At 37.9% G+C, this 22,213-nt stretch overlaps 3 protein-coding genes across 3 annotated transcripts in view; all 3 read right to left on the bottom strand.

The window, feature by feature from the left end:
• The window catches only part of LOC131773091 (uncharacterized), a 176,258-nt gene that overhangs the window by 94,314 nt on the left and 59,731 nt on the right, over positions 1 to 22,213 (bottom strand). The window lies entirely within an intron of this gene.
• Positions 4,351 to 5,990, bottom strand: LOC131769279 (spondin-1). Its single transcript, XM_059085011.2, has 2 exons — positions 5,477 to 5,990; positions 4,351 to 5,111 (listed from the first exon to the last, which is right to left on the bottom strand). Exons 1-2 carry the CDS (start codon positions 5,988 to 5,990, stop codon positions 4,966 to 4,968), a joined length of 660 nt encoding a protein of 219 aa, XP_058940994.2. The 3' UTR covers positions 4,351 to 4,965.
• LOC131795167 (uncharacterized) lies at positions 14,846 to 19,747 on the bottom strand. The gene is made up of 6 exons (XM_066172860.1): positions 19,408 to 19,747; positions 17,669 to 19,314; positions 17,483 to 17,552; positions 16,982 to 17,236; positions 16,653 to 16,730; positions 14,846 to 16,265 (listed from the first exon to the last, which is right to left on the bottom strand). The coding sequence occupies exons 1-6, from the start codon at positions 19,745 to 19,747 to the stop codon at positions 16,072 to 16,074; spliced, it is 2,583 nt and encodes an 860-aa protein (XP_066028957.1). The 3' UTR covers positions 14,846 to 16,071.

Raw genomic sequence — 22,213 nt, 5'->3', positions numbered from 1 at the left:
ACTTGCACTGGTTTTTCTCTTGAATGGTGCTCACATACCTCTGAACTGAAAATGCGTCAGAGAAGACCATCCCAGTATTTATCCAACATTGAAAGTGCATTATGAGTGTGCTTAAGCTTCAAGAAGTTTCATGTAAATTCATAGCGTTCAATAAGCCGACAAAAGGCTAATGAAGAGTTTTTTTGTGCTCGTCCTTCAATTTTTTCTCATTTATACTGTTACAAAATGATTTCGAGAGCAATTTTTATTCAACCAGCACGAGTATATTTGGCAACGATTATGACCGAAAAAAACGTAGAAGTCAGAAGGCTCTCGAGAGGCTATCCCAAAGTGTCTTAGACATAATTTGATTAGCACTCTTTGTTTCAACTTTTGAACCAAATTTCAACTTTATGATCGACTAGGGAATAATTTGCATTCTCTTAGCCATTGGACATGTTGAAATTTCCGCAATAATTGCATCATTGATGATATTTACTGAATAAACGATTAAGATTTTTACCTTAGTCTGTCTGCTATTCCTTGAATGCGAAACCTTTTTATCCCCTTTAAGGCTAAAGAAACGTCATGAAGTAATCACACTTCTTTGGAAGACAGGAGACACCTCATTTCTCGTTGTTTCTGTGGTTTATGGCCATGTTCTCCGAGGCATACTGTGGTGCAGTAAATGTGGGGGGAGGGGGGAGGGGGGAGGGGAAGTGAAAGGTTGAGTATATAAAAAGCAGGTTAATATCTTTTTTACCCGTGCGGAAATTATTTCTTCAGCGTCCAGCGCATTTTTAATCAAAATATTGATAAGACTACCGGACAAAGACTCATACTTCGAAACAGCAAAGAATCAATAGAGAATTTTAATTTCACATCAAATGTTGTCATCAAAGGAAATTCTATTTCGTAACCACTGATTAAAAGCCGCAATGTTTCTTTTTTTTTGGAGGCGAGCTTAGCTATTTTAAGTTACCTAGTCAGTGACCGTTATATTTCTTCGATCATTCGTTACATGATTTGAGGAGAGAGAAACTCCAGTTCACGCAATCGAATTTCATGCAATGCAAGTTAGACCAAAAAAAATATGATATTTTTCCACTGGAGTTGGTTTGGTAGCGTTATTACAAACTATCACTGTCATGGTTCGACAGCAATAACAAAATACTTTTGCTCTCAATTTTTGCGAAACAACGGATCTCATTGGGTGGACAGTAACATGTATGACTCACTATAATGCATAGATAGTTTTGACAAGAGTTGAGCATAGCAGGACAAATTCATCTTAATAACCATGACGAAATTTTTAAACGTTTAACGGACGAAATTGATAGTCATGACAACGACTAGCCTCTGTTCCTGATACAAACAACAAAATCATTGCTGACTGCACTGAGTAGTGCTTTATTTGAAATGAACTGCTGCCTATATGCGTACTTTTTTATATTATTAGGTTCTTGAAGATAGAAGCTGCATTCCGCTCAAGATCATTCCTCCATCGCTCAACACTTACACCTCCCTTTTTTATAAAACCACCACGAATTTGACAACGACAGCTTCACTCAAAAAGGTGTTAGGATGCCTGAAAGCACACCTTTATTGACCCCGGTGAAAATGACAATTTCAATTTTCAATCGGCGAGATATCGATAATAATACTTGGGCGCGCGTATATATGGGATTTCACTTCGAGTGTTTAACTCGATAGCTCATAAGTGAGATGTATCGTTGACGGGTGAGAAGTATCGTTGAAAAGATCTAAAATGCACTGAAACACTAAAAAAATAAACAATGGGCGTAATTTTCAATAAACAAAATTCCCAGTTCTTGACTTGGTCCTTACCGACAGGAGATACCTTTCGGGTACACGGTCAAAATCGGCCTGCGGCAAATCTTTCAGTTATCGATTTTCGTTCTCAGCCGCGAGAAAAGCCATTATGTCTCTAACTAAAGCGTGGAATCTAGCTAAAAATCGATATAATGAGTAAATATATTCGTTGACATGGGAAAACAGCTTTCGTTTGAAATATACATCGCTATAAATAAAAGGTGGTGAAGTTCAAAATTCTGTTGGTGATGTTGCTGACTGTCATTCAGAAAACAAACATCGCAGAGTAGTATTCCAGAGTTGATTCATTCGGGCAGTTAAAATCGTTAAGATCTATATCATTACCTGTAATGGGAAAGTTCCGTTTCTGTAATACTGTACATTATCATCTAATTGAAACTTATTTTCAATGAATTCTGATTTCTTAGTCCCACCTCCTCCTCAATCTGTTCATAACGCCGGACACAGAAAATTGACTGAGAACAGCGTTTGCATTCATAAACGCAACATGCCCTTTGACTAGTTTTTTTTCGGTAAATCCCAAAACAGTTACTATTAGGACATAGAACAAAACTCGAAATGTTTGATCTTGAAGAAAATTATTATTCTTCATCTTCTACATAAAGCATTGAAAACAAGTATTATTCAAAGCGTTTCGTGGGCATTTTGTTACCTGAGGCATATTTTGTGAAAGCTTCATTGTTATTTTATAACAATGATAATATCAAATTGACATATTGAGTTGAAGTCTAACGAATATTTAACTCTTGTTTAACCAAGAGGGATTTAATTATCCATCTAAACTGTATTCAAAGTATATATTTGCGTTTTGTTTACCTTTCTTACTAATCCGCTGCTAAGATTAAGGAAGTTGACGTTATGCAAAAGGGCGAACGACTTCCTTAACAACAGAGAACACAACTCAGTAAACAGAAACCACAACACAATAACATTTTTGATCAAAGTTTTAGAGCCTGCTTACACATAGAAAGTCATGGAATTTTTTCAATTTTTAATAACCCTTTCTTTGGTCAATTCAAAGTGAGACCTAAAGTTTACAATTTGAATATCATCATGTTCACTTCTCCGTTATCGATAGAAAAACGAAATTTGTTTTGCGAACACAATCCAACCGTATGTGACAGCGTTTATTCGTCATGTCTCGCCTATGGATTACAGTGACAACTTCTATTCCGTGATAGACATCCGTTGTTCAGCTAAAACGGAACCGCTTGTATTTACCTTATCAAAATATTCCATAAAATATTCGCGGACTTTACAGTTTGTTCTATCGAGATGTTGTGAACAAGGGTATATGCAGTTGCAAAATCAAACCTAAGAGATTTTTGCGTAGAGGAAACAAAAGAAACTCTAAAGTCTACAAGTGATTCATCCTCCACAGTGACGAAACAATTAAAATCGCACAAGATTACACGGTCTAAGAAGCAAATCTGCTCTAAGCATTTATTGGATGCTGAGCTTTGATATCGAGGTCTTGAGTTGGTTTCTGTTTTTTTGTTGTTCTTTAATTGGTTTTCAGATGTTCAACTCTGAATATGTGATAGGCATCGTAGGGAAAATTGCCGGTTGCTTAAGCGAAGCTCAGGAAATGGCCAATTGTTAAATTATAATACTCCGCACAGTACTTCTTTAATTTAACAAAAATCTACATTTAATCTTTAATCTCCCTAATAGATTAGATTGGAGCGTAAGAGGTGAGCCGCAGAAAAGAAAACTTTTTGCAGTCCAATTCTATGGCACATTCAAGCGGAGGTTTGATTGGGGGAAGTTGCACCGGTGGAGTTTTTGTACTCTGCTTGCTGATGTACATAATTTACAGATTTTTAAGATCGGATACAAGAACTCATCCAGGTAATTCTTCCGAGATCGTTATCCGCGTTGAAGCTGGAGTCTCTTCACAACAAAATGGAGCTAGTGCCGACGAACTTCCTCCTCCATATTCAGCATTTTCTGAGCCCTGCTCTATTGAGCCGGTTTGTTTTTCTGCTGGAAAGAAATGAGTTGTATTCACAAATTCTTTATGCGATGGAGTTTTTTGGCATATTATGATATCAATGTCATTCCTCGTGGCTTTTCAGAATTTTGTAGAGCTCTGTAATGCGCTCAGCTAAATAAATCTTCATTACGATCTGATTATGTGGATGTGTTGTCATTATTTAACTATGCACAGCCACCATAACAGACATTTTTTTCCCTATCTTTGGCTAAGTAAGTATACGGTTTCGTTATCTGCTAAATACAAATCACGCGAAGTGCATTAAGGGGTACGTGTTTTCTGCTCTGGCGCTTTAAGTGACTGAAATCAACGTTCCAAATTCCAGATCTGCCAAAAACAAATTCCAATTTGAAGTGAGATACCGTAATTGGTCTTTTAATCCTCTCTTTTTTTAGCTCACCACCCTTCCCCAGAGATATTTCCGGAAATGCATGCACAACGCAACACAGTAAACAGAAACCTCAGTAAAGTAACATTTGTGTTCAAACTTCTAAAGCCTGCGTTCTACATATAAGGGATCATATGACACGTCGTAGTTTTAATCTCCGTGTTATTACGCCATTCAAAGTGGACACAAAGTTTACAATTTAAAAGTTAACCACTTCCTTACTGGTGGAAAAATGAAATTCGGTTTGTTAATATAATCTAACCGCATGTGACAGCGTCCATCGGGTTGCAGTGATCTAGTGTCGCAGTAGATTACAAAGTAATCCTTACAACTTCCTTTCCATAAATAACAATGATCATTGAATTCCGAGAAAGGAAGATATCGTTTCTTAGAAGCTGAAACGGAAAGTCACGCTTGCCGTAGCGAAAAATTCCCAATATATTCGTAGGGTAGAAAAGCTTACATGCTTACATGCTTATAAAGTTGTTACATACCAGGGAATTGTGTTTAGATGTTTATTCCTGAATTGGTGACAACTAAAGGCATCTGCGGGAAAATTGTTCCTTAAATGAAGTTCATCAAATGGCTACCTGTTAAATTAAGATACTTTTAACGGGACTCTATGTTTTGTTTTATTTTTTTCTTAATTGTATCAAATCTTAATTGACTCTCCCTCTGATCAGATTGAAGCGTCATAGGTAAACTGAGGAAACAAATATTAGGAGTCCAATTATAAAGACTATAAACATCAACTTGGCTTAAATGTTGTGACTCGATTTTCTTTCTTTTCTTTATATAACTTGTATAACTTGATGGATAGGATGATAAAAAAACACACTCCGGCGACTGAGGCAATGACTACTCCGCAAATTTCACCCGTCGACAAAGATGAATCTATAAAAGACAACAAAATGATCGAGGCAATGAAAATTGTCGATAAAGTGAAACTGAAGCAGGCGAAATAACCTATGTATCCCAGGTTAGCGCAAGAGAATAATGCGTGTGAGTTTGAACCTTGGTCTTTGTTTCAAAAACATTTATCCATTTTGAGGAAAATTTTTTGAAATATTTCGTTTTCTGTGGCTATTTTTTCCGGATTAGTATTAGGAAACGAGCTCTAGCAGTGCTTCTAAATTTATCCTTCGTAAGGTAAATGGGGCATTGAATAGGAGGTTATGAATACAGTAAGACATACTTCTTGCCACTGGATCATAAGGAAGCTAGCAGACACTTAACAGTTGCCAACCTGTAAATATTACCTTCTTTCTCGCAGCAATTTCCACCAAAGCCTTTCTTACAGAAACATGTTTCACCTCTTAAACTTCCTCCGTTTAAACAACTCGTGAGAGGACAGGCTCTTGTTTTATAGAAGGTGGACGTACACACTCCTCCACACTGTTCTGTTCTTATTCTGTGGCGATAAATTGTCTGTTTCCCTGATACGCCACATACAGTAGTGCAAGCGCTCCATTCTGACCAGGAGCTTAAGTGACAATTCATCGGTTTATATCCATAACACAGCCGTGTTTCATCTAGATCAGGGCACTGCGCTCCCCCACAATTTGGCGAGGACTGTACAGTTCTTGATCGTCTTTGGGATCCTTGTTGCTCACACTGATCTGTGCTGCACGTGCTCCAGGACGACCAAGAACTAACTTTGCAGCTTCGCGGAGTACAGCGACGTCGACGACGCCTTCGCCAAGCATCACAATCAGGAGCGATAAGAAACAAAACCATCAGCATAAATACAACGAAATTCTTAGCGAAATACATTGTTGGTAGACACTCGGGAATCACAGCTTATCCCAAACAAGAACGAAGTTCAATACCGGATATTTGGGAATCTTTCGCTTTTACAATCAATCGTGGTCTTTTAGTAATATATCAGACCTTTCTCGTTTCTAACCAGTTAAAAGGGCAACAAATTCAATAGCTTTTGAACTGACGAAATTTAGATGTATTCCTCATTTGATTGGCTGCATGATCATTGTCTGTTCAGGGGGAGAGGGGTGGGGAGGGAGTGGGGTAGAAGCAAAATTTTCAATACGATGCATCGGCGTCTGGATAACATTTTGTAGTGAAACAAAAAGTGGAGTTGATCATGATTTCTTGTTTGAAATATCTTGCGCTTCTCTTGATGATAATTCTGGTGACTGTTAGTCAAGCCCACTTGCAGCCAATGTCAACTTTTTCCTGCTCCAAATGTAACATTTCCTATAAGAGAATTCCATCTTCATTGAATGCGCACCACAGGAAGGACAATCGAATCACGGAAATTGCTACTGGCACTGGGAATAGAAGCGACTCTTGCTTTCGTTTTGTTCTTGCACGGCCCAGCGAAGGTAAGACAAATCAGATATTGTTAGGTCTAAACAGATAGTTCTGTTGCACCTACTAAATTTTTTATGAAGTCTTGAAGGTAAACATAAGTGTAATGAAAATGAAACGATTTCGGACTCCATCGAAATATTAGAAATATTAGTCGCTGTTCATTAGTCTTTAAAGGCGAAAAGCATGAAAGATTGCCTGTTTGTGTCAGTTTTAAACTCAAGTTACAATGTGTGGATATGCTGTGAACAAAAAAGCGAAAAATTGTAGATTTGTACGAAAGTGAGTAAAATTAAATCACAAGAGCGTAGCAGTCTCAAGGCTGCCTCGATCTAAAACATGCCCTGAAAAGATACTTTAATAACTTTCAGCGCATAGAATTTGACGTTATTGTATCCAATATGTTCATTGCGATGTAGCTGTTTAGCTGTTTGACGAGAGTTGAATTTGGGCCGTCCCGAAGCGGTTTGTTTTATGGTTTGAAAATTAATCCTCTCTTCCCCCCTCCCCCCCCGTTCGTAAGTATGTATATATGGAAATTTGTGTTCAGATTATATCACTGTTCTTCCGTTCTTCTGTGTACTTTTGTTAGACTGAATAAATTTATCTATGAAAGGGAGTTGATTAATTTGTTTTTAACTTCCGTGTTTCGACACCGAAGGGAGGTCACGCCAGTAGTCCAATGTGACTTAGTTTTTATATAATGCAAGACATCTGTGGCCTTCTTTTATTGAAAAGAGTGAAAAAAAATGGTTGAAAAAATAAACAAAAAGTAACGTTATTTATTGTTTTTTAGAGGGCACGGTAACGAATCTTGAATCTGATTGGTTCTTTACCCAGTCAGTATTTCCCTATCTCTGCCCACGGGCCACGGTAACGCTTTCGTGAGTCGCCGATTACATCCCAACTTTCGTTGTCATTTTTCATAAATATACCTCGTTTTCCGGCTGGGCAGTATTTTTAAGCAAACACGTCGGTCACTACCTCAAGCCGATAAATAACTTATGAATCCTCTCTTTTCTCTCTATCAAATCACTTTGGTTGACAGAAAAATATTGGTTTCAGAATGAATTTGTATAAACAATAGTGTCATTACGTTGGTTGACGAGCGGCCTAAAAACCGTCTGCAATTAATTTTAATCGTTCACAAAAAGTACCCAGAAAGTTGAAACGTGAGGTATTTGGTTACAGTTAAACTGAACGATGGAACTTTCATTCATTTAATATCTGAATTTTCTCGAGCAATTTGTTCATAGTGAAAGAGCGAGCGAAGTTTTAATTTAAGTTCTACAACAAATATACGCTCCTGGTGAGTCTTTCCAATTCCGTTCAATTTGGACATTTGTACCTTAAATTGCACAACAGAAATTGAAGGAATTTTTTGAGAAAAGGCCGCATTACATTCCCTTGTGTCTCGTTGGAGTGTGCCGTTCGAATTTAGTTTTTGTGAAGGAAAGATCAGAGTTAAACACGCCATTACAGCAAACAAACGAGCAAACTCTCACAACTTCAAAATAAAAAAATTGAATTTACTCACAATTACTTTCCTCGCCGTTTACTTAATGAACAGAGGTAAATCTTCGTACATGAATGAATGGTCGATGAGAGTGAATAATACTTTCCGTTAGATCATTAACTGATTTTGAAGAAAACATTGTCGTGACAGTCCTTGCCAAACTAGTTTTTTCTGTTTTCAAATGTTCCTACGCTTTTTTTTTTTCTTGCGCGCTCTCTAATTGACAGGTGTCAGATTGTGACAGATACTTGTAAAAATAACGTTTCAAAGTTTGTTTGGAAGCCTTTTAAATCACCTTTATCGTTACGGAAATGAAAATGTTTCGCTGAGGCATCTCTCTTAAATTTGCATCACCTCTATTTTAACTACCATTTATCCACTCAAAAATTGTTCAGTTTATGGAAGATCTTGCCGTATTTACGTCCATAAATCATTCGGGTTCTTTCGGAAAGAATTTCGTCAAGTTTAAAAACAATAAATATGTTATTTACCGGCTAAGGGTCGGTCCGTATGGTGAAAAACAAGACCTCGGTCACAGTTTTCCACCATACGGACCTCCCAGCCGGCAAATAACATATATGTACTTGCAGTAACGTAAGAAAATATTCTTCATTCAGAAAAATTTCTTTCTTCGTTCTTTGTTTTTTGTTTTGAGAAACGTCGTAATTGTATTTCCATTGACACTCGTGATTGACATATCGGACTTCCGCTTCGCGGTCGTCCAATTTTGTTCTCACTCGTAGGATTTACGACAGAATTGGACTCCGCTCAGTCCCGTTACCATCACTAATAATCAAGAGAAAATAATGGGACCATTATTTTCTCTTGTAATAAAGAAATAATTATATCTATCTCTGTTTCCTACTTGTCCTTCCCCATTAGATGGGTGTGACGTAGAAGAACAGAGTCACCAATTTCCAGGAGTCATGACCAATTCAAGCGGGCTTGAAATCGGGGGATCCTGTTCCGGTGCTGGAGTCATTCTTTGTATTTTGCTGTACTTCCTCTACTGGCTGCTGACGCATGACCAGAAGGACAAAAGAAAGAGGGTAGATGTTATGATTATTCAAGAAAGCCAGGCGCCTGGCGAAGCCCGCACGGCATGGGTCTAACGAGCACTCAGCTTACTCTATTTTATGCCTTATTTACCTCAATTAATCCTGCTTAGCTTGGCTAGAACACTAACTTAAAAATCTACGTTTTTATCTAATTTGCATTTAAAATTTTCTCAACTACTGCGAAATAAGAGTTATTTTGGTGTTCTCTTGTTGCTTGGATTTGTATTCACGAAACACCGGACAAAGTTATGTTTTAAAGACATTCATCTAAAGGGTTACTTTTTAAATGTACCTTTTGATCGAAGGTTTGCTTTTAGAGAACGAGTTTGAGGGGCTCCTGAGTTAATTTTATCACTTTGTCTCTAACAATGAATGCAAAGATCATCAAAAAAAGTTCATTCAGCCTTATTATCATATAAACTACGGTGTTATACACGGATTTCCAGCCCCGAGAAAAGCCGTAACAACACACGTGAAAAAATACGATACTTTTTCACGTGTGTTTGATTTCGCCAATCAGCTGCTGACACGTCACTCCCCTTTCACGCCACTCCATCTCAATCCAAGGTCGTTTTTCGGAACTTTTTCGGGTTATGGCTGCTAAACACTAAAAAATCCGTATCTGAAAAGTCACGTATTTGGTGGCTTTGGTAATGGCATTTCTCGTGGCTGAGAACGAAATTCGACAACTGAAAGATCTGCCACAAGCTGATTTTCGCCGTGTACCTGAGAGATTTCTTCTGTCGCTAAGGACCAATGCAATAACTGACAATTTTGTCTATTGAAAATTAGACCCATTTCTTGATTTTATAGTGATTCAAGGCATTTTTTCTTCTTGAGTGCACACGTATTTGCGATCTTTTATTCGGAGATTGTCGATCCTTTTATTTTCATTCTTTAATAAAGTCCATTTTTCTTGTCAGTGAAGGGCTATTGTGTTATGATAGACAAAAAAAATACATAGTTATTTGTAGATATGAAATTTCTCTTCTCGTTTTCAACTAGACATCTACGCGCGCCCATATATTATTGTCTATTCATAACAAGCGAGATTGAGAAAAGCGGCACTGTCACGTGCTTTGTGGACAGCTTTTAAGAAAGTAGCATTTTTACTTGCTTTCAACTTGAGTGATACAATAAAATTGATATAGTCATGAACATTCTGGTATGACATGATCATCTTACTTGTGAACCTTTATATGATCAATGAATTAAGTATCTTGCGGAAGAACAAGGAAGGTTAAACTGAAAAAAAGAAGAAAGAAACACGTGAACAAAATAGAAATATACGAGAGTGGTCCATTCGCAATCTAATGGCTTCGCCAATGTTTCCTTTATTCAAGAACTGAAATATGATGAGTATGGATCGTGCAGAAATCATACCCAACAAGTTCTACACTGATAATTCAATGACATTTTGTAAAACGCAGTTAATGAATATTTACATAGGAAACAAAAAGCAAAAAGATGAAGAACAAAAAATCATCCCATGTAGGCTTGTAGAAACAAATGCTTCGAATCGTAATGAAAGGGTTTTCTCGTTGCACTTTGTAATTTTGCAAAGGATTTACTCTGATACACAGAACTCTCCGGAAAGGAAGTAGCCATTCTTTTCTCGTTTGACTTCTTTAGTGTCGAAGTGCCTTGTATGCAAAATTGGGTCATTTAAGATTGTTAATAATTATTCTATACAGCCACGCCCGTACAGACCCTTAAAAGATAAGTAAGCTCCGAGTCATTGTAGGTTATGTAAAAGGAGATACAAAATGTAAATGTGCTCTTCGCCTTTGTAAAGTTTTATCGTTAAGTACGACAGAAAAGTTATAATATATTCAGCAATGAACCTTTGTCAGGAACAATGCTCGGAACAAATGGCATAACATCACTAAGCTGCGTTCATAATAATTATAAGCTCCACTGATTGGAAGAATCTTATCAGCAAATTTAAATTGAAATGATCTTTATCAGAGACCGTGAAAAAGTGAATGACGTGATGGAGTTTGAACTCATAAAGGCTCACGCTTCTTGACTGCGAATGCGTATTCGAGTCAAACCATCGAATTCGATTAATATAACTTCTGGAAAAAAATTGCTCCATTAACTATTATAATCCCTAAAAGTTAATGAAAATCTGTGTAAATCTTACTGAATCGTTTAGTTCCCTTCCGTCTCAATTCAAGTTAAGCCAGGATTGATTATTAAAAATTGGCATAAATAACCTTACTCAAGTGTTATGAAGGAATTTGTTCCCCTCTAACGTCATCGAGAATGTTGTAAGAAAATTTCATAACAATAACTTCCCCTCCGACTCTTTTCAGAGTGCTGCTCATAGGAAAAATTGTTTGCATTTTTAATTACCGTACATCGGTCCTTTTTCTATCACAGCGCAACGCAGAATTAAGAAATTAGTCAGCACATTTTGCAGTGACCTTGACATTTAGTTGGTGTTCACCCATTTAAAATTTAGAGTTGGTTCGGGGCCAAGGATGCTATTCCTGCGGGTTTACGATCGCAAGTTATTTATAAGTTTTCATGAGCAGGCTGTTTTGTGCCTGTTATGTTGGTGAAACCAACAGACACGTCGCCGCTCGCATCCGCGAACATCTCTCCTCTAACAAACATTCCCACATCTTTAAGTACCTGAAAGGTTCTGAAAATTGTCGCTCCCTTTGTTCAAATGATTGTTTTAAAATTCTGGACTCTGCTTCCACAAGCTTCCAATTGAAAATTAAGGAAGTCATGCACATCCTCTGGGAGCAGCCGTCTTTAAATTCCCAAGTAAAACATATTAATTTATCCCTTTCATACTAATTAGTCACCCTTGTTAGCTTAACTAGTCTCACTTTTTTTGTTTTAATTATTCTTGTTGATATCTCACTTTGTTTTATTATTCATTGCATAATTTCATTTTATTTCTCATCAGACAACTGACGATGGGTGATGTTTTATCCGAAACATGTTTTCATTAATATATCTATCTATATATATGTATGTATGTATATATATATATATATATATATATATATATATATATATATAATGAACTTCAAAAGCATCGCGTGGTTCATCATAGTTTATGATCAGCAATGACTAAACGCTGGACTGATAGGTCAAGAAGGACCTTAGCTGATCTTACACCGGGGGAGAAGGGGGGGGGGGGGTTAAGAGCTTCAGTTGCACTGTTCAGTTCATTGTGTAAGAGCTTTAGTTGCACTGTTCAGTTCATTGTGTTCTGTTTTTTGTGGGAGACTCGTTTCTCCCATAAAGTCTTTCTTTTATTTAGGAGTATGAATGGTTAACCATGGCTAGAAAGGGGAATCTGAAGAATTGGAATAGGAAAAATATACAACTACATCTTTCACTTTCTTCAAGCGAATTAGTTTTTGGATCCTGTCAGGCGCCATGATGGCAGCCACGATTTTCGCTCTCCGCAATTTGTGTCTAATTCTGCTGCTGTGTTCCGGTTTTTGAAAGTTTATTTCACCATGTCGGTACTGCTAGGGAACGTGCTCTACAACCAGCCTTCTGTTGGATACCGAGGTTACATTTTATTTGCCACAGAGATTTTCCGAGTTACAACCCAAGTCGACCGATCGTTAGCTGGAACAAACGCGGCTTCATGTGCCTATCCCTGCCTGCCTCTGATCCAACTATCGTTATGGACGTTGAAAGAAATCCTGGTCCTTGATGTTCCTTGTTAAATAATACGGCCCATTTTACTACAAGCTCTTACAATGTTCGTGGACTTGACCTGGGACATCAGAAGCATTATCCACCTTCTTGCATATCTTACGAGAGGAACCGGTTACTGTCTCTTCGTCATTGGAGTAAGCACTTCTGTTCGCCTGAATTTCTGGGGAAGTTAAAATCTATGGATCTTTTGAGAAACCGGGGGAAGCGTGCTGGAAGGTTGAATAAGCAAAAATCAATGGGAAATGGTCTTAGGATTCCTGTAATTTGTTCTGGACGTCGCCATTACCGTGTTTCATTAAATATTCAAAATGCCACTTCAAGGTTACAAATCTGTGAATCACGCCCTTTAGGTGTCAATGTGAACAACTTAATTTGTATTCGTCCGGATCCATTGCGGTCTAAGTTATCGACCGTTGTACCTTTGGATTTTTGCCTTTTGAATGCTTGATCTATTTGTAACAAGTCTCGGCTGATAAATGATTTCATAGCTGATCACAATATCGACCTCTTTGCCCTGTCAGAGACGTGGCTTCGTGGTGATGACTCGGATTTATATTATATCCGTGACATTTGTCCAGACGGATATGTTTTCCACCATGTCCCTCGATTATATAATACTAGTGGCGGGGTTGGCATTGTTCTCAAGAATAATACCAAGGCCAAAATTCAAGCACATGAATCCTATTGCTCTTTCGAACATCTTGAGCTGGAACTCAGGGCTACGAAGTATTTTGTCCGTTTAATTGTCCTGTACCGTCCTCCTTCATCCGATGTGTCACTGTTTTTTGATGAGTTTGCTAGCTATCTTGCCCATATAGTAACGGCATCAGGCTATTTGCTGATTGTTGGTGACTTCAACTTTCATGTTGATTCTAAAAATAATGCTGGTCGGCGATTTACTGGCCTTCTTCATTCATTTAACCTTCGTCAGCACGTAAATGATTCTACGCATTAGAATGGCCATACTCTTGACCTCATTATTACTAGAGATAAATGAGATTTTTGTAAACATATTGCTCAAGATCAAATGTTATCTTTTCGACGTTTAAGTGTTATTGACATGTATAAGTTCTCCTCTGACCTGGAAGAATCCGCGCTAATTAGATCACCTCTAAATGATGACCTTTCACTAGTTATTGATCAATTCAACTCCACTCTGCAATCTATGATCGACAATCATGCCCCAATCATTCGTAGGTCTGGTACTCTTCGCCCTTATGCGCCATGGTTTACAGACGAAATTAAAGTTGCAAAGAGCAAGAGAAGAAAACTGCAAAGACGATGGCACACGCATAACACCGAAGCTAATCATCTACTATACACCGATTAAAAATTTTTTGTCAATTAGTAGTACTAAGGCGTTAGTACACGCCTTCGTCACATGCAGATTAGACAACTGTAATTCTCTGTTATACGGTCTTCCGAAACATTTAGTTCATAGATTGCAATTAGCCCAGAATTGTGCGGCACAGCTGATCTTATGTGGTCGCAAGCATGATCACGTTACTCCTTTACTGAGGGAACTTCACTGGCTCCCCGTGGAGCAGAGGATTATTTGTAAAATCTTATTTTTTACTTTTAAAGCTTTAAATAATTTATGCCCAAGTTATATCAGTGACTTGTTAGAAACTTATAAGCCTACTATGTCTTTACGATCATCGAGTAGGAACTTGTTAGTGATTCCTCGCTCCAGGTTGAAATCTCATGGCGATCGCGCCTTTTCTGTCTCTGCACCTAAGCTGTGGAATGACATTCCTGAAACCATAAAATGTAGTGTAGATCTCAACGCTTTTAAGCGTAATCTTCAAACTTATCTCTTTAAGCGTTATTTTTATGAATGATTGCGTTTGATTATTTTTATTTTTTACTTTGATTGTGAAGTGCCTTAGAGCTTTTGGATAGGGCGCTATATAAAATTGTCATTTATTTATTTATATTTATTTATTTAATAATTTTTTCATTCCATCACATGATAAGCTAAAACATACACAATTTTATTTTGACTTTACTTTGGCATACAAAGCATACACATATAGGTCAAGCGAAAGATAAAATGTGCTGCCACAGCAGTTACACTCAAATCTAATTCATGCACAACCGATGGTCGAATATATTTCTGTGTGCATTACTTACTACAACAAATCATTGTTTTTTCAATAGTGTACTTCACTCTCAAGACGTCTTTCTCTATCTAAAGGTATAGATGGATAACTGCAATCTGAAAGGTTAATCTAATGTTCAACTGAGTTTTTTTCTTTCTGAAACAAAAACCGTCTTATTATTTATCAAACCAAAAAGGGAATTTCAGAGTGTACATGTGTTACTAACTACGAGATCATTGTTTTCTAGCAGTGTATTTGTCAACAAAATATGAAAACTGGATACCAATACAGAGATGTTGCATGCACGAGGAAACCTTGTCACTTCGTTCGGGTTCCGCGGTTCAAGAAAGTTTGTCATTGCTGAATAGGAAGGAAACACTTGATGCTTACGACTAGATTTCAAACGAGTCTTGCATGTTATTTATTTGAACTATTTAGCGGAGGATCCCATCCCTTCCCTGCGCCGTAAATCCCTGTTATTATGTTGTAGCAATATTCCGATAAAATGAACATTTGCTGTTCGTGTTCGTAAGACAAAAATTAGCACCAAAACCACAGCTATGTAGACATAAAAAGTAAAGCAAAACTATATTATTTCAGCATGTCCTCACCATGTTAAAATTTGTTTTTCGCTAGAAATAAGAATTAGATTTACTGGTGCTTTTGAAAAAATTTCATGAAACTGGCCAGAATACACAGAAATCTACTTGAATTAAAGGCCATGACTCTAATATGTAGAAGATTGTCACATGCTATTTACCAGGCCCTATCCGAGGCTATACCTCTGTTAGTGGAGATAAGTCAACCTTGGTCCTTTTTCCGTAGTTCCTCCGTTTCAAATACAACAACTACTCCAAATTAATTCATAATGGCTTCATTTTTATGATATATCTACTGGCAAGGACAACGAAAATATAAATTCAAAGAAAATCTACATTTAAAGGTTTTTTTCTCTTACTTTACAAAAATACAATTATAAGCAACTATAAATCTGCTCAAATGATGCTAACGCGCCTTAGCGCATAATTTATCGACTAACAGCTCAGGAAGTGTATTTTTCCTTAGATCTCTCGCAAATAAGTCTTCGGCCGCTACCTTGCTTCTTGCTTCTGCCTCTTGCTGTGTCACTCGCCTTCTTCCGGTATCCATTTTCTAATTTACATTAGATCTGCGATAGCTGGTAACTCGCACTCGACTAATGTATCATAGATTTCTCCAACACTCAGGTGGCGATGCTTTCCCACAGCGCCGAGGACAACATCAGAAGGATTCGTAACTCTCTTGTCTAGAAAGCGAATCTGGATTTGGGATAAGCCTAGCCTTTCTGCCAACAGTTTCCACTCGTCTCCACCTACGAGGAAAAATATATTATGCTCTTTTATAAATTTTGTTACAACCGAACAGATTTTGACCTTAAACTGTACTGTTGCCCGTATGGGCTAATGGCATAAATCGCTCGCATTTTCTTGGCGCCCGATATCCTCCAAATTTCGTCTAGATATTGTCAGCTCATCCTTCTGGAAAGGGTTTTGACGAAAGCTGACGAAATTTAGCTGGCTATGAAATAACCTAGCCGGAATATAATCTGAAAACGCATATGTAGAATCGAATCTTGTCAAGGCCCGAGTTTTCTCGAGAGTCCTTTTCAGAGTCGAGAGACGAAAACCTATGACTTCACACAAAGGTTACAACTAGTTTATCAATAAATGGATGTGTGGACGCCAACCTAGTTCCTTACCCGAGAGGCTGAACGTTAAATCCTCGTATTGTTTATATGGCATGCAACCAACTGACATATCTTCATTCAACAACGGCCCTGTAGAGACAAACAAACAGTAAAAGAAGATTAATACAGCTGAATTCTTTTTCGAAAACCTAAAACCAAAACAAAAATACACATACATTAAAGCAGATCAATAGCACACCAACAGCAACAACAAATAGAGCTACACAATGAAATTAAGCACGCGTTGACATTATTTTAACAATGCATCGAGAGGACGCTTGTGTAGAAACCTATTCCCCCTCCCCGTGCGAAAAAAGAAAATGTCATCTTCTTAAACTCACCAGTAGTACCAGCAGGTGTAATTTCTCGTAAGTGTCTCACCAAGTCATCCCGTTTCTCAGATTTAGCTCTCAAGGCAAGGCCACGAATCATTTTTTTCGTCTCAGGCTCCGGACTGTCGAAAGATGCTGGTTCTAACTGCAGAGATTCTCGAAACTTAATCACAATATCCTTCGCATCACTTTCTGAGTTGAGTGGAATGGACTGGATGGACGTTTGGATACTCTCAGGAAGCGCAAGGTCTATCCGTTTCGTTCCTTGAAAATGATTTAGAACGAATTGAAATAACGAAAAACGAATTTAAATGCAATAAGAAAGAGTTAAGTAGAGAGAGTGTATTTTGCTTACGCCCAAAAATTTTGAGTTTGTTGAAAGTCTCTTTTAATAGAAACAAACGTATGCAAATTTCTCTAAAATTATACGAGAAGAGATCTTGTCAGCTCTCTCTTTAAGTACGACATTGTTATTATGATATAATGACATGAAAGATATGGACCTTTTACCTTCTATGGAAACTATGCCTTTCGCACTGAGGAAGCCTCCATGACTTGTTTCGTGTAGAGCTTGCAGCTGCTAAAAAATCAAATTAAATCCGCCCTTAAACCACTTAAAAAAAATGACATTGAACATAAAAATTACTAGCGTCTTTCATTATCCATCCAAGGAAGAGGATGAGACTGGCAAAGTACCTGATTCGTTGACATTTCGGCACCTTCCTCTTCTTCTACAAATAAGAACCAACATTCAAACTGCTTGACCCGAATCCTGCAATCCCCAAGAAGGTTGCGTGCTGGTCTGTTGCAATGTTGACGCTTTCTCAAATCAGATTCTGACAAGTAGTGTAGACATTCACATCCACGCACACCATGACCGCGGCATTTTACCGACCCTGGTTGAGAACAGACCGGACAGCAGACACACATATCGTACTTCACGTTGTTGAGCCAGTGAAACTCTTTCCGCATGCACTCAAGTATAAATCTCAATTTCCAGTGAACAGCACGGGATATATCTGCTCTTTTCTTCTCATTGTCTCCGCTGTAAATGGCGACTTCGACTGTTGAGGCATGGCACCAAAAAATGACGGAGATACCTTGGTCTGGAAGAATGTGAAACCAGGCAAAATTACGAAACAACTGTGGGCTCATTTCCCTGTTCCATTCTTCGCCAGACCATTGGAGGAAAAGTAGGATAAGTCGGGAGAATAGACCAGGAGGCACTCGACCTGATGCAAATGTTAAAAAAAGAGATGGAATGTTTACAGAGTCGAGAAGCTTTAGGACGTCATCTGTTGGGGGTGACATCAACATGGACGGTACAAGGTACTGCTTACTATCTTTAGATGACAACCAGGGGGAAATCAAGCTTAATCTCTCCATGATGGCAATGAGGCTCTTGTGACTTTCTTGGTTGTCGAGCAAGTCTCTCCAAGCATGGTCAATGAGCTTTTCATCCAAGATTCCGGTTTCTTCAAGTTGGATCCACAGGTCTTTGACAGGATGCTCCGTGTGTTTAAAACGCCTTACAGTGATTACGTTTTTGAGGACATCAACAAGCCACTGAGGATCTAATATCACCATCCTTTCCAACTCTGGAGAGCCATTAAAATGAATCACAATTCTCTGATCATGCAAAAAGTTCAACAAAGTGGAAAACTCATCATCTTCTTGGATTCCACAGTCTTCAAATGCAATCCACTTGGCTTCTTCAAATGTTATCCACTTATACCGCTTTTTGCGAAGCTTGTTTTCATACCTCAACCACTTCACCGGAATTTCTTCTTTCGTCAGCTGCAGTTCCTTCGCAACAGCAAGCACCTCTTCTCTCAGTCGCTTAACTTCAGTACATTCTTCTTCACTGCCAGACTTTGTATTATCCACGACGAAAACATCTTTATACAGATGTTCCTTGTAGGTCTTGTGCTGCAAAAAGCCGTACGTTCTTAAAGCTAGGTCTCTTGCGTTAGATCCACCAAACGGCACGTCAGCATGGGTGCATACCAGGAATACTGGCGGAAGCCTCCGTGGCACAACATTCGGAGCGGTCTCTTGAGAGCTTAGAACATCTGGACTTACCAAGGAATAAATTGATGACATCCAAAAGTCCAGATAACCAAGGTTTGTTTTACTGCATTCAATGTCCACTTTGTCCTCGAAAAGTCCCGTTTTGACGGGCGGGATGGCATTCTCGTCTGGATCACGACTCAAGTCAGACACCAATATGTAGATAGCTTTCTCCGTAAGGAAAATTGGATGGGTTTCGTAGTACACTGACTGTCCACCAAAATCCCACAGAACTGAGTAGATGTTGTCTTCATGGTTTGCATTTTCCTCCTCTCAAAGCATTTTTTCAACCAGCCTCGCTACTTTCTCGGGCAATTCTCCGTGTAAAGATTCGATATTTCTTGAGGGCTTAGTTGAGCCATAACGAGAAATGCTTGTGCTTGATCCATCCGGAGGCTCTAACTCAGACTCTGAATCTGATTCTGAGTCAGAATCTGACTTTTGCCTAGACCCCGCTAAATTTGCCCTTTGTTTCCTTAAAAATTCACTGATCACTTTCGCTGCTGCAAGGTGTTCAAATTGATCTTCTGGCTCAAATTCTACTTCTTCCTTCACCTTTCCGCTTTTCCAAATATCTGTTGATACTTTAAAGTACAAAGAGTCAGTGTCTATTCCGACTGTGCTTTCCTCTTTTTCGTTGAAATTTTCTCCTTTTAAGGACTTTTTGAGACTAGTTTTTCCTGTCCGCTCCTGTCCGATCAACATAACTGGTATTCTCTTAATGCAGGCCTTTCCCCCCGTTAAGGCTCTGTTATATGCCTTAACAGCTTCAGGACCTCGAGCATAAATATCCGAAGGGACTGAAGATGTAATTTTAAAATCATGCGTTAGCGGGTATAATAACCTGTGGCTGTTTCATGCAAGTTGAAGAGGGGTAGGTTGTCTTTAAAATATAATGCTACTCTCTCTTCTGGTGTTGTTAGCTCTCAGTCTTCAGAGAGTCATATAATGAGATATTTCATTACTTGGAAATATTTTTAAAAAATGGTTATTAGTGCAACATAGTGATACATTTGTGTTAATGACTAAGCGTTCGCTTCATATTGATAACGGGCGCTGCCAGTATATAATTACTTTTAAGTCAGATTCTGCTGAAGTTAAGATACGACCTGATTTTGCTAAAAATACTTTTCAAATAATAATGCTATTCAAATTCCCCCGCCAGAGAGTACGGCACACGGTATCTGGATGATATGTACAAGATTCGGGGTATACGTTTGTAGTTACGTCGAGTAACAAAAGCTAACCATTTTTTTTTTCAAAGATTTTAGCCAGAAGCGATATTTCTTTTAGGGATATTGCTCATAAGAGATCCTTCTTTTAAAGCCATTTAATTTTCATTTGCTTGAAACTTTTGTTGATAAAAAAAAAAAAAAAAGAATTACATCTAAACATGATCGCTGAAATAAAGAAAATCAGATTTTTGAACTTTGTTCGTTAATTGCTTGTATGAAAAATAGAGGCTGGCCCGCGGGGATTTCTATTCATTTAGCGACTGGAATATTATAATTAACCGGCTAGGCGCTTAATACGTTCAATTTACAGAATCGGTGAATATTTGGAGAGTGTAGAAAAAAAAAATGTTTTCATTGCATTACCCTACAGCAAAAACGACGAAAACTGTATCAGTAGAAATAATCGATTAGTGTAACTACATCCACACTCAGGACTAATTGAATAGAGCAGAGTGAAGGACCTCGCGCATAGATCTCCAAAGGGACTGAAGATGTGATTCTAAGATCGTGCGTTACGGATTGAAAGAAAATTTTTTACGTTTAACTTCCTATACGACCAACATTTAAAATCTGTCAATTTTTAGGCCTAACGACTAAATTTTTGCCGTCTTACGTAACGGTTAACCTCAGCTACCATCATAAAATTAAAAATAAATTTACATCTAAGTCAGATTCCACTAAAATTACGAAACGACCTGATTACGTTAACAATACTATTTAACCCGTCTCAGAATTATTTCCCGTGACTATCATCGGGTAACATTTGACCGTAAATAGCTGGTTGGATCACACAGATATCAGCCGTTAAAAAGTAATTAGTTACGTTCTGTCTGTGGAGGGTATTGCAGAGATGCACACCTTGCAGCCGGGGAACAATCCCGCTTTTTTCCTAAGCATTAGGCTGCGTTATTCTAAAGTCGATGCTTAAATCAGTTTAAGTCAATAGAATGTGCTATGATAAAATAAAGAAAATGAAACTCAATCTATTATTGAATATTTGCTATTATCAAACAAACATACATATCCAATGTGTTCTGTCACGCGCTGCGTTGCCAGAGAATGCTGAGAATATTTTAGGGTGTGTGGTGTCATGAGCTAGCGGTGTATTCTTAACCCCCACTAAAGAACGAGACTAATGAATGATGAAACACTGTCAAAATAAAAGTTACTAAGATTCATTACTGTACGAAACAAATAAATTACCTTTTCTCTTCTCCATCTTCTCCTCTAAAATAAAAACAAAATGATAAATTATGATAGGATTTGCAAAGTCATTTAAATCTCATAATGAAATTATATAGAGAACCTACAGATCTGGTGGCTGAAGAGTGCATCGTTTTTTCCGAGCATTGACCCCGCGAGGTGTTGTTATAATGAAACACTAATTTACCAAGAAATCAAAAGTATTCTCCTAGCTCCAAGTGTGTACTCTACACATAAACAAAAGTTAACAGAAACAAATACAGGGCTATTTATCGCAGAAATGTCTGATTAAGCAGCTGCTTATCTTCACTGCAACAACAAAACTAAAAAAATTTACGGTAAATGGAAACCAGACAGCGAAACAGTGATTTATGTATATGTTGTGGTTCAATTTTATCCTTGGTTCAAATTTTATTTCCCTTTGTTTAAAACTCAATATCATACATTACAATACCCAAAAACAAAAGAAAATAAAATTTGAACCAAGGATAAAATTGAACCACAACATAGATATTTACAGGCCTTAAAAACCAGGTAAGAGGACGATTAGATTGAGGCCTTGAGTAACTGTATTTCTTATTCCAAGCTTTCGCCGATCTACGGTATCGTCAGGGAAATGTAAAAAAAATAAAAAATTCTTTACATCCCTGAACGATGCCGAAGATCTGCGAAAGCGTGGAACTAAAAAGAGAGATACGATAGCTCAAGGCCAATTATACATTTACGCTGAGAT

This window comes from Pocillopora verrucosa, chromosome 10, assembly GCF_036669915.1.
Source record: "Pocillopora verrucosa isolate sample1 chromosome 10, ASM3666991v2, whole genome shotgun sequence".
Taxonomy (NCBI): domain Eukaryota; kingdom Metazoa; phylum Cnidaria; class Anthozoa; order Scleractinia; family Pocilloporidae; genus Pocillopora; species Pocillopora verrucosa.
This window is presented reverse-complemented; position numbering and strand designations above follow the sequence as displayed.

Coding starts and splice junctions, on each gene's coding strand:
- LOC131769279 (XM_059085011.2), bottom strand. CDS start 5,990: ATGTATTTCGCTAAGAATTTCGTTGTATTTATGCTGATGGTTTTGTTT. Junction 5,112..5,476: donor AAATTGCTGCGAGAAAGAAG/GTAATATTTACA, acceptor TGTCTTTTATAG/ATTCATCTTTGTCGACGGGT.
- LOC131795167 (XM_066172860.1), bottom strand. CDS start 19,747: ATGTTGATCGGACAGGAGCGGACAGGAAAAACTAGTCTCAAAAAGTCC. Junction 17,553..17,668: donor CCGAAATGTCAACGAATCAG/GTACTTTGCCAG, acceptor TTGATTTTTTAG/CAGCTGCAAGCTCTACACGA. Junction 16,731..16,981: donor TACACCTGCTGGTACTACTG/GTGAGTTTAAGA, acceptor TTGTCTCTACAG/GGCCGTTGTTGAATGAAGAT.